At 41.0% G+C, this 17,730-nt stretch overlaps 1 protein-coding gene across 2 annotated transcripts in view; it reads right to left on the bottom strand.

Annotated features, from left to right (window-relative positions):
* Window positions 1–4,777: 4,777 nt before the first annotated feature.
* RMDN1 (regulator of microtubule dynamics 1) overlaps window positions 4,778–17,730 on the bottom strand; it is a 450,051-nt gene continuing 437,098 nt past the window's right edge. For both annotated transcript variants that reach the window (XM_044065986.1, XR_006364034.1), the window contains one exon: window positions 4,778–4,957. In XM_044065986.1, coding sequence (XP_043921921.1) covers window positions 4,907–4,957 — 51 coding nt within the window. In that variant the 3' untranslated portion in view covers window positions 4,778–4,906. The remainder of the gene's footprint in view (window positions 4,958–17,730) is intronic.

The raw sequence follows: 17,730 nt of genomic DNA, 5'->3' as shown, positions 1-17,730 counted from the left end.
ACTTTATAGTCTCCCATTTATTCACTAATTTCAATGCTGCTGGTCTTCTTCCTATTCATCTTCATCTCCCAAATACCAGAGTCAGGTTCAAGTTCAAAGTACTCATGCTTCTTCTAGCCCATTTATGTGCTTTTTCTTTATCTCAAGCATTTTCCTCTGGAACACTGGAAAGGGTGTCACTAGCAAAGTCACTCTATGAGCTTTATTGTCAGCAGAATGAGAAGCAGAATCCCCTTCTGTTTGCTGGATCACTTTTTGTTGGATAATTATTTTCATTTCTTCCTCATCTGCATCCAAAAATGTCATTGATCCTCTAGGGAAAATACTCTGAAGGCAGTCGGACACAGCAGCTCAAATCTCATACATGCCTCTTCACATTCCCTGGCTGCTGGGATACCTTTGTTTCTTTTCTGCTTGGTATACAATGAATAATCATTTTCCACAAACACTCTGCTGTCTACATGTTTTAATAAGTTTCCCTTCTGACACAGTTTTTTTCAGGATCAACTCATTCTGCTGATATGATTATATTTTTTACTAATTACAGGTCTTGGCTGCTTTCTCATGGCTAGATTTGGAGCATACACTCAATGGGCCCTTTCGATTAACAACTCCTGCTGTGGAATACCAGATCAGTTTCTTATTTGTGCTTTCAAAAAATGAATATATTCTGTTTCTTCCAGTTTCACTGGTAAAACAGAACATCTCACTTTTTCTCTGTGCATTCTGTCTTCCAACTCTACCAAGTTTTTGAAACAATTCTTTTTGAGAAGTCTCATATTCAGCCAGAATTTTCATTATCATCCTCCAATTTTTGCAGTTTTATCATTGCATCTGAATAGCTAGATCTTATTTATTTTTTCCTCTAAATTACTGGAAACCATCTCTTGTAACAAAGCTGAAGCTTGGACTGCTTTTTGCTGAGCAGCTACAGGATTCTTCTCAGACAGTGTTTTCTCTTCAACTTTTCTTGTTAATTTTTTTCAGGTTGTCTAAATTTCATCTTTGCTGACATCCAGGCAGTGTGCTCACCAGCCAGTAACTGAATTTTACTCAATATGACACTGTGACTTGTCTGTTATATGTCAGTTTCTTTTTTCACACTGAGAGAGCTGAACTTAAGTTGATGATTAGTATGCAGCCATCTTAAGTCATTTTAAAATGAATCATTGTGCACAGAACAAGTTTAGTTACTAGCAGAAGCAATATCTGAAAATGGCTGCAAACTAATCTTGCAAAGAATAAAGCAATAAAGGATGTATATCTTTTGTATACGATCACCGCCTTAGGAAATGTAGGAGTCTGCTGAATTTTTCAACAGAATTCAGTTATTATGCAAGCACAATCAGTGTCAGATTTTTAAAAGGCACAAATGACACAGCTGATAGCAAACAAAAAAAAAAATTAAAAAGAGCATTGGTTGATGCTGCCACTCACAGTTCTCCCTCACACCAGCAGCCCTTCTACATTCGCTCCAGTAAACAAGCTCATATGAATGATGACCGTTTCTCAGCCATGTTATTGCAAAAGTGGCCAATACAAACAGTTAAAATCATACATATTAAAGTTAAGGCCTGTTGGGTATTTCAGTTGAATGTTAACACCAGTAGAAAAGGGATATGCCCTACATGCAAAACTGACACATATCCATTGAGTCTTGTTGCAAATGAAAAATACTGCAGAATTAGCACCTTTGGTGTTAGAAGCAATGAACCAATATTTAGGTTATTGCTGTCATAACAACCCAACAATGTGATCTCTACTAGTTAAGCACTGTGGTTATTGTACTTCAAAGACAAGAGCATAAAAGTGATGATAGTAGCAAAATACATTTTGTCATCCTTGATGCATGTCAATGGTCCTAGACATGACTGTGTACTCAAATAGGAATCAATGCTACTGTCCCTCTTTAAAACAGATCAGTCAGTAAAGCAGATTATCAGTAAAGCAGATTATCAATCAGTATTAGAAAGATATTCATTATTGGTGCCTGGTATTAGCATGATGCAACATTTATCATATGGTATGTAGTAGTTCTCCCTGGGAGAAATTTGATTCTAAGGTTTAAGCTATCACGGCATGTATCAGCACAACAATCAGAGCTGGAAGAAGACTTGCACATACTGGAAATGACAGACAAACTAGTGTACATTTTTTAAAAGTCTGTATAATGTACCAAGTCTGATAGTCACCTGCTTATATGATACTGGACAAAAATAATAAGTGTTGCAGGTAAACCATTATAGCATATAGACATTGGAAGAATTGGTATTAAATGGTAGCCAAGATCCTGGACGATAGCATTTTTTAACATTAGGGCACCAAAAAAAAAAAAAAAAAAAAAAACACTGAGGACAATAATACCACAGTTAATCAAGCTGCTGAAGCAACTTTGAGAAAAACCTTACAAGACTCTAAACAGAAATCTGTAGATAGCTACATAAACGTTATTTCACAGATACCCCTGCTTGATATTGCTGATTTGCAAATGTGAAGGGGTAAATTGGATAAACTAAAAAAAACTTCAAAAGAAAGACCTAGGTAAATATGAGTACCTTGATTATGAAGTTAACAGGGGTTATGTTTTGGACATATCTGAGAGTACAGCCAAGTAGTCCGTTTCAATCACAAAATGTTGGGGCATTTGGGGCCACAGAAGTTACATAACAATGTATGGCAACATATTTCATTCAAGTCAAAGATAAATTTGTCAGAACACTACAGAAAAATGTTTGGTGCGTTTACAGACTAATTCCACATGAAAAGAAAACCCAATATTGCACAGGGTTACTATACCAAGGGGATTTTGAATGGCAATAAATCGTGAACCCGGCCAAGTTTCAGATTCTGAAGAAAGCAAACCTTCTGGCTTTCTTACTGAAGAAATCTCTTTCATTGACGAGTTATCTAATACAAGTGAGTTTTTTCAGCCAAAGCAGAGTGAAATCTCTACTATACAAAAATGTATTATGATTTGATGCCATTACAGATGCATAGAGCTACACCTATTCCTCCTGGTTCTGATACCATAGAAAATGGTTTTCTTACTAAAGCTAGTATATCTGATGCACAGCCTTCAACTTCCAAGAAGCATGATAGGTTATACAAGGTACCTCAATCATACAAGTACCCATTTTCTACTCCTAGGCCAGAAACAGCAGGCACTTTTCTCTCAAAATGTGCTGCTGCCAAACAAATTATTCCTTCTAACCCTATTTCTTTTGAAAAAGGGGGAAAAGCAATGGATAAGTTGGGAAAGAAAACATATTCCTCGAGTACTTCAACTTTCAGGATTTTGGCTGCTCCAGTGGTGTACTGGGATAAAGACCTGACTATGGCCCAGGAGACCCAGGTTCAATTAGCAGTTCAGATGTCTTACAAGCATGCAGAGATGAGCATTGCCATCCCGGGATGGGTTGGTGCATCTGTGGGTGTCTCCTCTGTTGATCTCAGGTAGAGGCTGGACATAGCATGCAGATAGCCATGTCTGTATGAAGAGACTAGAGTGGAAACATGGTTGAGATGCCACAGTGATGGGGCGATAAGCTGCAGGTCTCCACCGCACACCCATCCCTTGCACATACCACTAAGTCTATGGAAAGAGTGGGAGAGTAACAAGGGGTAAGCCATTCAATTTAACCCCCTCAGATGGAAGCTTGATAGCATGACTCTCAAGAAGTAATTAAGATCTGTGCTGGCCTTGACAAACTTTGCAAGCTTTGGACCACGGCTAGACTGGAGTGCAGGCAGACCCAGCAAGGGCATGGGTAACTGGAATGATTGTCTAAATAAAAGAAAGGGAAGAAACACACAGCAAAAAAAAAATCAAAACAAACTTTCAATATTTTAAATTAACAAGCCTACAAGTATTTGCTTGTCGCTCTTGAGAATATGCAAAAGTCTTCAGTTAACCTTCCATCTTCTAAAGTAAACAAAAAAAAAAAAACTTTAAATTTAATTATCTAAAGTCTAAATGGGCAAGGTACTCATTTTCAGGAAGCCTGGGAAGAAAAGCTTTAACAGTGTCACAGCATTACTTAATAATACAAATAAAAAAACAATAAGACAGAATAAGGCAGAGACTGACATGAAAATAAGCTCCAAACTCTGTTACAGCTTAAATGCTTCTGTGACGCTGTTTCACATGTGATTAAACATATTCTAAAGTGTGCTCATATGATGCCAGTGGTTCTGCTTCCAGAACAACTGCTTCTGGGTCACTTTTAAGGAGACTTTCTTGGCTTTACTCTTAAAACCTCCCTTAGATGAAATAGGGAAACTGATTCAAAGTGGCACAGCTTTTTCAATCCTCCTTTCTAAAACAAAAGAGAAGTTGCCTTTTATACAAAGTGACCTGCATGCTCTAGGCAGGTGAAATGCAGGGAAGGTGCCCAAAGCTTCGAGAAGCTGGCTGATGCAAGAGGGATGAAGCCATACAGTTTAGGTTGCTGCAACAGTGATTCTTTGGAATAACTACTGTTATGGCAAGATTATTTACAAAACTGTACTTTCAATTTAAATATTTGCAAATACCCTTGCAGCCTAAGAAGGTGCTCACAAACTGTCTAGACAAAATCTGGAACTACTAATCTAAAAGAAGCTGTAGAAACCCTTGCAATCCTAAAGAAATCACAGAACAGAATTCAAACAGCTACAAAAGACAATAACAAAATACAATTATTAATACAAGCAGGGATAATTTAAGTGGAAAGTCAGCGGGACTCTTTATAACCATCTTTAAACTGCCTGTCTTCATCTGATACTCATTAAAAGAATGTTGACATTCTTTACAAAAAAACTTTATTTCTGATTAATTACAGATCTTAAAATGTATCCTCTTCATCTGATGCTCATTAAAGGAAGACTGCTGCTATTTACAACAAAAAGCATTTATTTTTCATCAGCTTCAAATCTTAACACCAAGCGTTTTTAACAGCTCCACAGCTTCCTTCTGGACCTAAAAGAAAAATGCAAACAGTCAGTACCTTCTTGAATTAATTTTCTGAGCGGTTTAATTTAAGTAAAACTCACCAAATATACACAATGAAAACACTATCTCCAGACTTATATTTCATCCATAAAGACATTCATCAGTAAAACCTAGCAGAACAGTGTTCTCATGAACGCATTAAGACTCCTTCCTAGGACTATCATGTTATGTAGGCTTTTACTTGCAAAGGGATAACACTTTACTTGCTTTGGGTGAGTACACCATAAGTGGGTCTATAATTCAATCTATACATTTCACAAATAATGATAATGTTTAATTAGGATCATGTTAATACAAATGGTACAGAGACAAGTTGTGCAAGGTAGAAGGATTTTCTAACCACCGCAGAGATGCAGTAGTCAGAGGAGAGTCTGTTATCAAGATACATACCCACTTCCCTGATGACTAAGCAACATTTAAGTGAAATTTGTATGTATGTATGTATTTATTTATTTATTTATTTAAGTTTACCAGTAAGGTTCAAATGGGCCAAGCAAGACCCCTCTTCAATAGAGACCCAGGGGGGAAAGCTCCAAAAAGTTAAAAGAAAGCATCTACTTAGAATAACAATGATGTCATGGAAGAATATATATGACAGTTGCAGCACTCTTTTAAATAAATAAATAAATTAAACTATGCATTGGGAGACAAACTTTTAAATAAATAAATCAAACTATGCATTGGGCGACAAAGATGGTAGAATAACTGAATCAGGTATATCCTGAGTAGGAGAGCACAATTAAAATATGGTAGAGTGAGAAGGAGAGAAGAGAAATAATTTATTGAAAAGAGAAGTTTTTGTTGGGGGGGGGGGGCATACTTTGGTGATAATATAAAGTCGGTTTGAAAAGAAAGAACCAGACAGAAAGAAATAAGATACAGAGGAATTGCAGTACCAGAAATTGAAAGATATCATTCACATGGACAGCAGGCAAATGAGTAGAACCAGAAATTAAGCAGAAAATACTTCACCGTTTCTTTGAACAGACAAGAAGAGGATAACTGCCTGACTGTAGGAGGAAAGAAATGCCACATGTCTGGAACATACATGAGATAACAGGAGTCTCCAAAGCTATTATGGTATTTTTATGTCTATAAAGTTTGTGTTTGCAAAATGAAGAGAGGTCCTGAGGAAGAGAACCACTGTAATTGAGACTTAAGAAAGGGACTTTGTCTACAAAAAGAATACAGAATTGGCTACTTTTAACCATGACAGTTTGAAATAATTGTGGAATTCAAGCCAGTGTAATATTTTTGAGGGCTAAGCAATGATGAGCTGGATTGGGTGGCTTAGCAGCAAATTTAGCAATATATATATATATATTTTTGCAGTTAATACTTGTGAGGATAAGACAGGCATAGAGTAGACCTGGTAGTAGGAAGGATGTAGCAGGGGTTGTGCAAGACTGTGCAGTGAGCCATATAGAAGCTCTATAAAAAGTGGTCATTTGTAATAATCTTCTTTAACTACCAAGTGGATATGAACATCATATTTTAGTTGCTTGTCTAGTATGATGCATAATAAACACCAGAAAAGCCAAAAAAAAAAAACACAAACTGGATAAAAAAGCTAGGAAATCACTCCACTGGTTACCCACAAGTAAAAAATAAAGTCCGTTTTATTAAGCACTTTTCGTCTCTCCTTATCGGAAGACTTCTTCAGATAACAGACATGTACAAATGCAAAGTTTAAATAAAAAAGACATCAATCATGTGAAACTTAACACACACCTCCATTTAAAGACACCCTTCCCTATGAGATCCACATATTATTAACTGTAACATTTATTTCAATATTTTACAAGTAATGCCTTTAATATACTCTTACTAAAATATTTAGCCTTAAAATTCAAAATCAACATTATTTATTTCATGTATATTTTATTTTTAATGTCTTCATTCTGATGTTGTCTGAAATTGTTACACAGGTTCATAGGCAAGTACGAGGCTAGCTGCCCCTTAGGGCCATTTAAAGCCTAGCCAATGTCCCTTTTGGTGCTTGAATTAACCTATCCTGTTTGGTATTAAACTGGCCTTAACAATTCCATGGTCAATAAAAATAAGTTATGCACTCACCATAATGTTCCATCTGAGTTGTTGCTTTTCATTTGTCTTCAACCTATGGGAATACGGATCCAAGCTCCCCCCCTACCCATAAAACCCCCGTCTCTTTCTTCCCCTCAGATCAAGTTTGCTGTTGACAGTAGCACCCCAGCCTAACCACATGCCTAAAACCCTGGCATTAGCACCCATTAGCTCAATAAGGAATAAAAAGGCTCGCTAGAGTAGGGGCTATGCCTCTTCCATCCGGTCCACTGCACAGCCCACATAAGGCAGGGGGAAGAAGGGAGGGATGGCTGAAGACAAATGAAAAGCAACAACTCAGATGGAATGTTATGGTGAGTACGTAACTTTTTTATCTGAAGTTGTTTTCATTTGGTCTTCAACTTGTGGGACAGAGCCCCCAACTACCAAATAGCCCTGGGAGGTCCTCATGAAAGGATGTTCTGAAGCATGGCTGAGTCAAAAGATGCCCTGCCTCTGGAAAGGAGATCCAATTTGTAATGACAGATAAATGTATGTAATGATGCCCAAATAGCAGCAGAGCAAATATCATCTATGGAAACCCTAGTCCAAAAGGCCGCAGAAGTAGCTACAGACCAGGTAAAATGCACCCTGAAATGACCTGGTGGGGATAAACATTTGGCTCGATAGGCAAACGCAATGCAGTAAGAGATCCAATGAGCAATAGTTACTTTTGATACAGGCTTTCCTAAGAAAGGCTTAGAAAAGGAAACAAAAAGCTGATCAGACTTATGAAACAATTTAGTTCTATCCACATTGAAGTGCAGATGCCTATGAACATCAAGCAAGTGCAATTTATACTCTCACTTATTCTGGATGTTTGGAAAGAAAACAGGGAGACTGATGACCTGATTATGGTTATACTCTGATACCACCTCTGGAAGAAAAGAGGGATTTCATCCTTAAGGGAACCCGGTCTTTATGAAACACCATATATTGGGGCTTAACAGATAAGGCCTGAATCTCTGAGACTCTCTTGGCCGAGGTAATAGTGACCAGAAAGGCTGTCTTCCAAGACAGGAACTGCAAATCAACGGTAGCTGCTGGTTCAAAGGGGGGAGAAACTGTCAAAGGAAAAATTAAACTTCAAAAAGATCAATACACGGCAGTTTCAGGTTAAGGCACTTTAATCTTGCAGCAAGGAGACAAAAACGTGCTAATACAGAGTTTGTCTAACTAAAATCAGGAAGTAAGTCCATCTTTACACACTTTCTAATAAGACATTGCCTACCAAGCTGACGTAACAGATCACAAGTTCTAACATCATTATTTCATAGCAGCTGTTTGTCCATGATTTTCTGCCTGCACTATCAATTTTATGAAAAACTTCCTAAGAAAAACAACGTGGCCTTGGCGAACACCGATTAGATACAACTTCCCACTATATTATGTTACCATTCAAGGTACTATGGCTAATTCAAGCACAAAGCAAGTACAGATTCTTCAAGCAGTCTTTGTTTGATGTATCTCTTCTTTTCTGCAGCTGTGCATGTTCTCATAACACGAACAAGGCTGATTGTTCATATTCAATCATATTATAGAAAAAGTACAGTTTTGTACCTACCATAAATGTAGATGTTCGAAGATCCACATTGCTGCAGTCCTTACACTTGGGGTAGTCCGCTGTCCTCGGTCGGCCCGAATATCAAAGTATAAGGCTGACGTCGGTCAAGGCGCATTTGACTGACATCAGGACGTCAGGGTACAAATGCGCATGACCGACGTCATATCCTCAGTCTTTTCTTGCCCCAGATGTCAGAAGACACTAAAAATAAAGGTCAAAACCAAAAGACAGCAAACAAACAACCAACCATCCTAGCACTAAAAATATGTACAATATATACAATATATACAATATACCTCATATTGACAACCCAACCCACACAACCGCCTCTAACTACAGAGGGAAGGAGGGAGGTAATTTGGACTGCAGCAATGTGGATCTTGAACATCTACATTTATGGTAGGTACAAAACTGTACTATGTTCTTCATCTCACATTGCTGCAGTCCTTACACTTGGGTAGAATCCCAAAGCAGAGGTAAGGGAGGATGGCCAAACTATAAGGAAGCAGGAGCTGCCAAAATGCCCTGCAAAACAGCAGTGGCAAAACCAGCCCTGGATTTAGAGTAAAGTGGTAGGTGATAATGCCTAGAGAAAGTATGCACTGAACTCCAAGTAGCTGCCTCCAAAATATCCTTAGTTGCCACCCCCCTCAAAAAAAGCTGTCGAAGTGGCAGTAGCCCTAGTGGAATGAGGCCTAATCCCAGCTGGAATCTCCTTGCCATGATGGGAATAACAGAAAGCAATGCAAAACCCAATCCACTTAGAAATAGTTTGTTTTGACACAAGCTTGCCCTGAGAACTCAAAGCAAAAGAAACAAATAACTGCTGAGACTGCCTGAACCCTTTAGTTCTGTCCAAATAATATCGCAGCTGCCTGTGTACATCTAAGGTGTGCAAAATCTTTTCCCCTTTATTTTGGGGATTTGCATAAAAAGTAGGCAAATGAATAGTTTGGTTTAAAGCCACACTAGAAACCACTTTAGGCATAAAGGAAGGAGTAGTACGTAAAGATACCCTATCCTTATGTAAAATTAAGAAAGGCTCAACCGCCATAAGGGCCTGCAACTCAGAAACCCTTCTAGCAGAGGTAATAGCCAACAAAAAAGCAGTCTTCCATGATAAAAACTTTAATTCAGTAGTAGCTGCAGGCTCAAAAGGTTGTAGAGTGAGTTTCTCCAACACAAAATTGAGATCCCAAGCAGGAGTAGGAGCTCTTCGTGGGGGTCTTATATTCTTTGCCCCTCTAAGAAATTGCTTGAACAAAGGATGAGAAAACAATGGTGGGTCACAATCATAGTGAGCCGAAATTGCTGCAGCATGAACCTTAATAGAAGAGAAGGACAAACCTTTGTCCAGTAACTCAGTAAGATATTGAAGAGCCACACTTAAATTAGGCTCAGAAACATCAAAATCTTTTGCTGCACTCCAAAATAAAAATCTCTTCCATTTATCTGCGTACACTTTCCTTGTACTAGGCCTTCTAGCTTCCAAAATAACATTCAAAACTTGCTGTGGAAGTGGAGGCCTACTATGGTTCAAAACAGAATATGCCAGGCTGTTAGGTGCAGAGAGTGAAGCTTGACATTGAGCAAATGACTGTCCTCCTGAGACAACAGGTGTGGAATCAAGGCAAAGGCCATGGAGGCTTCCGTACCAGGCTTCTCAGTAATGGGTACCAATGCTGTCGAGGCCAATCTGGAGCTATCAAAATCATCCTTGGCTTGTCTTGTCTGGCCTTTAGTAGTACCTTTGGGAGGAGAGACAGAGGCGGAAAGGCATACACATGAAGATTGCTCCAATTGAAGGAAAGAGCATCCACTTTCCAAGCTGTGGGATGAAACCTTTTGTGCAAAACTTTGGCAGCTGGTGGTTTAGTGGAGAAGCGAACAGATCTATGTCTGGAGTTCCCCATGACACTGTCAATTTCTGAAATACATGAGGATCCAATTTCCACTCGTGGGGATCCATAATTCGTCTGCTCAACACATCTGCTAAGGAGTTCTGTGCTCCCGGCAGAAACCTTGCCTGAAGATTGAGCTGTAAACTGAGAGCAGTCTCCCACAAAATCATTGCTTGCCTGCATAGAGGATAAGAATGTGTTCCCCCTTGCTTGTTGATGTACCACATGACAGTTGTGTTGTCTGTTAGAATCAACACCTGTCCTGGAAGAAGTAAATCCTTGAAAGCTATTAATGCAAACTGGACTGCTAACATCTCCTTTAAGTTGATATGTAGATGTTGTAGTCTGGCAGGCCACTTGTCTTGTATCCACTTTCCATTTAGATGAGCTCCCCAAGCTTTGTCTGAGGCATCTGTCGTTAAAATCTGACTCGCCTCTGGCCGGGTCACAGAGAGTCCCTTGTTTAGGTGACATTCCTGAGCCCACCACAAAAATTCCTTTTGAATGCAAGGTATTATTTGAATGACAGTGTCCAGATCCTGGCAGTGCTGTGTCCATACATTTTTGAGATACCATTGTAGCTTCCTCATATGCAGTTTGGCATTGGGAAGCACCAGAATACAAGATGCCATGAACCCTAAGGCTTGAAGGACTGTCCTTGCAGTCAGCCCGGACTGATGAGATAGTTGATGGAAGTAAAGGGAAAGATTCTTTTGTTTGTCCGGGGTCAAAAGGCCATCTGGGATGCTGTATTCAGTCTTACACCCAGAAAGCACATGTCCTGAGAGGGTACTAGACTGGACTTTATTTCGTTCACAGAATACCCCAGGCATCTTAGCACTGCTATCACATATTCCAATTGATGAAGAAGCTCGTCCCTTCCTTGAGCCAGAATCAGGCAGTCGTCCAAATAAGGATAGATCTGTATTCCTTTTAGCCTGAAGAAAGCTATCACTGGAGCCAGAACTTTCGTGAACACTCTGGGCGCAGTAGATAAGCCAAAGGGCAATGCAGAGAACTGATAGTGAGAAGTCCCAGCTCGAAAACGCAGATACTTCCTGCAACTCAGTCTGATAGGAACATGAAGGTAAGCCTCCTTGAGATCCAAATTTACCATCCAATGATCTTTGCCCAGCAGAGGTAAAAGCTGCTGTAATGTCAACATTTTGAACTTGGGAATGTCCAGATAAGTGTTGAGGATAGATAAATCCAAAATTGGTCTCCACGTGTTCCCCTTCTTTGGTACTAGGAACAGGCGAGAATAAAATCCTAGGCCCACTTCTGGCATAGGGACCGGCTGTATGGCCCCTATTTGGAGTAACAGAGAAATTTGCTTGTGAGCCTCTATTCTTTGTTGAGGAGGAACGTCTGGCATGCCTTTGAAAGGAAGCAAGGTATGGAAATAAAACCTGTAACCGTGGTGTATGATATCCAATACCCATCTGTCTTGGGTAATTAAACTCCAATTTTCTTTGAAAAGTGCCAACCTTCCTCCCAAAGGTGCTGCCAGACGAGCAGGCTCTGGCAGCTGAAAAGGTAGGTCATTGGGTCTGTTTACGAAAGGACTGACCCCTGCCCTCACCCGAAGACTGTGCAGGAGAACTCCCTGTTCTAGGCCTGAAAGAGCCCTGAGCTCTGCCCCTACCACGTCTAGATCTACCCCTAGACTGGGAATCATAAGAAGGATACGCCCACCCCTTAGTAGGCCAATTTCTACTAAACTTTGGAGGCTGAACCTGCAAAAAATCTTTAACAGTCTGCATAGACTTAGCCTTGTCTTCCATTTTCTTTAAAACTGCCTCAACAGGAGAACCAAACAACACATCAGATTGTAAAGGAGCATCTAAAATCCTTGTTTTAACATGGTCAGATAAATTTTGATCCCTCAGCCAGGCGTGCCTGCGAAGAACTGACCCAGTGGCAGCCACCCTAGACGAGGCCTGTACAGCATCAAAACCACATTGCAAAGAATGCTTACCCACCTGTTCAGAAACATGTACTAAATCTTGCAACTCTTTACAATCAATACCTTCTGCCAGAGCATCAACCTTAGACTTCAATTGTGAAAGGAGATAGTTTTGGTATTTCAACATGTGAAACTGGCAATTCAAAGCCCTCATAGCTAGAGTGGAAGAAGTATAAACTTTCTTTCCCCATCTATCCAAGGCCCTGGCCTCTTTATCTGCAGGAACCGGATTCTTGACAACAGAAGCCTTAACACCTTTAGGCCCCTGGCTAACAGTTTCTGGGTCTGCCCTAGGACTCTTAAAAAGATACTTATGAGCTTCAGGCACCCTGTAATACCTATCCGGTTTAACAGGAGCAGGAGGCAAAGAATCAGGATTAAGAGAAGCCTCTGTAAAAACATCTTCCACTACATCCAAAACAGGAGGTATAGCCAAAGGCCTATGCTGGGGTAAAAACAAAAATTCCCTAAGCCTTTTCCTGGAATCAGAGAAGTCCTGACCTTCCCACTTAAAATGCTCCCTCATGGAATGAAGAGTTTCTGAAAAAGAAAATTCCTCAGGAGGAGAAGCAGAAGGAGTAGAATCATCCACATCAGAATCAGAATAAGGAGAGTACTCCTGCAAGTCTTCAGCCCAAGACTCTGAAACATCCGAAGCCTGCTCAAAACTCCCTAGCTCAGGCTCCACCCTAGGTCTCTTATCAGGAGGGCGCAAAGAACCTCTAATCAAAGTAATCAAATCTTCTGCCATTTTAAGCATATGCTTCTTGGGCACAGTTCCTGAAGAACTAGGGGTAACACCAACTGAAGCTAAACCTGGCCTGCCCCTGGGAGAAGCCTTGGAAACAGAAGGAGAGGGCCTAACCACCCTAGGCAGGGAGGGAGTATAGTAACCTGAGAAGCCCCATCAGCCTGACCTGCCTCCTGAGAGGCCACATCCTGCAATAACAAAGTCTCTCCCTGGGATCCCAAAGAAACCTCCGGTGGAACCACCGGCTCCACCGACACCTCTAAAGAACCGGCGTCCGCACGGACGGTTCCTCTAGCCTAGGTTTAACTGCTTTGTCCTTGCGCTTCTTCGAAGAAGCGGGCGGAGCATCCGACGGCATTTTATAATTGCACCGCTTCGAAGACTAACCTGGCACAATCTAATCTTCTCTTTATAGTGCGCTTATTGAATCTAGCACAAGAGCGACACCCAACAACGTCGTGCTCAGGCCCTAAACAAGGAATACACAAAGTATGATAGTCTCTATCTGTTTCCCACAAGAAATACAATTATTCACTTTTTCTGACATCCGTAAACCACTGAGGCAAGAAAAAACTAAAATATTCCCCAACGGGGTACTTAGCCAACTTTGACTCGGTCTGAAACTCCGAAATCGAACAATTTCAGAACGCCAACCGGCACTTGCAACGCTGCTTCTGCATCGGACCATGCGGCAAAAAAGACTGAGGATATGACGTCGGTCATGCGCATTTGTACCCTGATGTCCTGATGTCAGTCAAATGCGCCTTGACCGACGTCAGCCTTATACTTTGATATTCGGGCCGACCGAGGACAGCGGACTACCCCAAGTGTAAGGACTGCAGCAATGTGAGATGAAGAACATCAGTATTGTTCTATGTATTCATTTCCTGACCTAGCAGATAATCACCTGCTTCTTAAGTACATTTCCAAAAGGCATAAACATGAATTTTGCTGTGCTAGCAATTACTAGGTCAGGGGGCATCTTGCAAGTTTCAGAAAGCATACTGCAGTTTCAAAAAGCATCTTACAATTTCATACAGAATTAAGCTGTATATAAAATAGAATGAAAATGTGTTAACCCTTTTAGCTTCTAATAAGCATTAAACATATACATAAATGCATATTTTTCTGACAGAAACCAAAGGTTGTAGAACTACGGTAAGATGCCAAGGGGGCACTGGGTCTTTGACAGGAGGCCTAAGTTAAAAGGTACCTTTCAAAATGGCTTTACAAAGCTTGGAAGAAGCCAAATTCTCTCCTATGTGAAAAATTTAATTTCTCTGCCAACTGTACCCTTTACTGTAGAAAAACCTAGCGCTATGATTAAAAATATCCACCAAAAACTCCAAAATGGCAGGAACTAGAGCAGTAAAGGGGTTCAGATCATGCTGAGAAGCCCATATGGAGAAACGTTTCCACTTACTGGAATAAACCTTCCTGGTGGAATAGTTGTGAGCTATCAAAATCTTCTTGACAGGAGAAGACAACCTGGGAATCCTAATTATCACTGGAACTGAATCAGCCAAGCTGTAAGCTTCAGACTGACCAAATATAGTTGTGGGATCCCTGAGGGATGTGTGATCAGATCCCAATGAAGTCGAGAACTTGCACTAGATCCAATTGGAATTTGTTGAGATTTACGGTTATGCCTAGATGGTGAACGATCTTGAGAAGAAACTTGGCAGAGTTGATGTCTGGAGAAGTGGAAAGCAGCCAATCGTCCAGGTAGGGGAAGACCTGGAACCCCTGCAGCCGCAGGTGAGCAGCTACAACTGCCATCACTTTGGTGAACACCCTGGGGGCAGTGGAGAGTCCAAAGGGGAGTGCTCTGAACTGATAATGATTGGCTCCCAGCCAAAAGGGGAGGGACCTCAGAGAGCGCCTGTCCAACTTGATATGATAGTACGCGTCTTGGAGGTTCACCGAGCACATCCAGTCGTTTATCTGCAGGAAGAGCAGAATGGATTGGAGAGTGACCATCTGGAATTTTGTCATGGCAACTGACAGGTTTAGGATTGAAAGATCCAGGATGGGTCTTAAGTCCCTCATTTTCTTTGGCACCAAAAAGAACCTGGAACAGATGCCTAATCTGGATTGGTCTGGGGGGGATGGGCTGGATGGTCGCTTTTCAAGCAGCTTGGAAATTTCCACTGCTGCTTCCTTCTGCTGTGTGGGTGGGATGTCTGGGAGGTGTTTGGGAGGGACTGTGGATTGATGGAAGGGGATTGAGTATCCTCTGGACATTATCTGCAACACCCAGTGATCTTCTGTAATAGACTCCCAGGCTGTTAGGTGTAGAGAAAGGCATCCCCCGACTGCCTCCACAGATGAACAGTCAGGCAACCCTTCATGGCTGCTGCAAGGGTCTGTCTGCGAAAAAAATACTGAGACCTTGGGTTCCTTAGACCCCCCCCTCTGCCACGAGGATAGCATCTATCATATCCCCCTCTGCTTCTGGGGGAAGGTGAGCCCTGAGTGTCGTGGGAAAAACCCTGAGACTTTCGGAACCACATCTTTTTTACCCCAAGCTGATTCTGGGAAAAGGATCATTGAGGGGCTGAGAAGTGAATCCTGATGACAGACAAGGTCTTCCTGTCTTTCTCACTCTGGACTAGGGTGTCTCGAACAGTCTTGCCAAAGAGAGTGGAACCGTCACAGGGGGCATTTATAAATGATACCTTGAAGGGCTCTGAGAAAGTATAAAGCCAGAGCCAAGCGTGATGCCTAATGGCAATACCTGTTCCGGCTTCCCTACAGGCACCTTCAGTAGCATGTGAGGGGGGCCTCATAGAAGTGTTGGATATCAAAATTACGGTGGCCATAATTTGAGGGGATCCATGCATAGTATAAAGCATTCAGGAACTACTTCTGTCCATTAACAGTACAGTGGGCAGTCCTGGGGTAAATTTTCTATTACCCATCCACAGATCCAAATTGCACTTGCATATGGACAAGGAAGCTTTCTTTTAAGTGGATGGGGAGTGTGACAGGGAGAAAGAGGTATCCTCTTCTCTGCATGATATATACCTGTCCTTCCAAACATTTCTGGTTGACGATGCAGAAGAGGTTTATATCTGGACAGAGTATTTCTGATGCCATCTGACTTGCAGATGTGCAGTAGATCCATTGGGTGGGTCAGAGGATGCATTGCAAGCCAGACACAGGTCACCTCTTAGCATTCTGTAGGACATGGAGTATAAAGACAGGGGGCTTTGAGTCAGTCCATGTAGGACATATACTGCTTAGGCCTTACATCCTTTTAGTAAGGTATCTCTGTGGGCTTTGCATTTATTTTATGTATCTGGACAGATACAAACTCAATAATCAGCCTAATTAGGGCCAAGTAAAGGAGAGAAGTGACATACCTAGATGTAGACACAATCCATTTGTTTTTTAAGCTGTACAACAAATGAGGACTTTCTTATGACAGTGGACCCATGCTGGTCTTAAGTTAGGTCAATGTCCTCATACACATTTCCAAATCCTGAGCAAATGAGTATTTGCTAATGTGGTAGTTCCCCAGAGTAGATGACTTCCCGAAGAATACAATAATGTATTTTTAGCATTTAGTTTCAGTCCATGACTGCAGCACCAGTTATTTATTTGGAATAACCTTCTTGCAGAATAGGTAAGTCATTTGGAGAATGAATTTCTCCTAACTTGCATATGCAAATGTATTCAGTCAGAAACCTTTGGTATTGGCTTTTACTTCATAGAGGTCCCAGCACTTAACCCTGGGGGAGTACACTGGTGACTGGTCTCTTTGGGGAGGTAGCTGCCCCATCTTAAATCTCCTATATCCTATCTGTGAGCCAGTTGGCAATCTAGTGGGGGGAGACAAGTTTTTTTTCCTAATTTATTTAACTTTTTGAATATGTCTGAGTGGGGGATTGTATCAAAAGCTTTGGCTAGGTTGAGGTATATAGTGTGTGCCATTTTGCCTTCATCCATTGATTTGGTGACCTTTTCAAAACAGTCTGCCAGGATGAGTAAGCAGGAGGTTCCCTCAGTCCTTATTAATTAGTTCCATATGTCTTTCCATGGCTTTAAATATGATGGGTCTATAATTGCCCAAGTCTGTGGTAGGCACTCCCTTACGCAGGTGAATGACTTTAGTTGTTTTCCATTTGCTTGGCATAAGACCTGTATGGAGACTGAGGTTGAGCTCTGTTGTTAAGAGAGGTGACTAAATCATGCTATTTAAGATGAGGGACATTGTCAGGACCCATCAATACAGTACTTTAGCTTCTGATAGCACCTTTAGGATTTGATCTTGTGTGACAGCTGGAAGTGAGTCAATTTCAGGTACATGTTGTGGAATAGAAAGGGGGGGGTTGAGCTGAATACACTGGCCAACAGGTTTACTATATCTTTAGCTTCAGTGTAGGTAACATCATTTACAGTGAGCTCAGTACATTGCTGTGTTGTGGTTCTGAGATTACAGACACAATTGAAAAAGGTCTTGTGACTGTC

Source organism: Protopterus annectens, chromosome 3.part0, assembly GCF_019279795.1.
Source record: "Protopterus annectens isolate FY-2018-M chromosome 3.part0, PAN1.0, whole genome shotgun sequence".
Taxonomy (NCBI): domain Eukaryota; kingdom Metazoa; phylum Chordata; order Ceratodontiformes; family Protopteridae; genus Protopterus; species Protopterus annectens.
The sequence above is the reverse complement of the archived record's forward strand: the minus strand, read 5'-3'. Positions and strand labels throughout refer to the sequence as shown.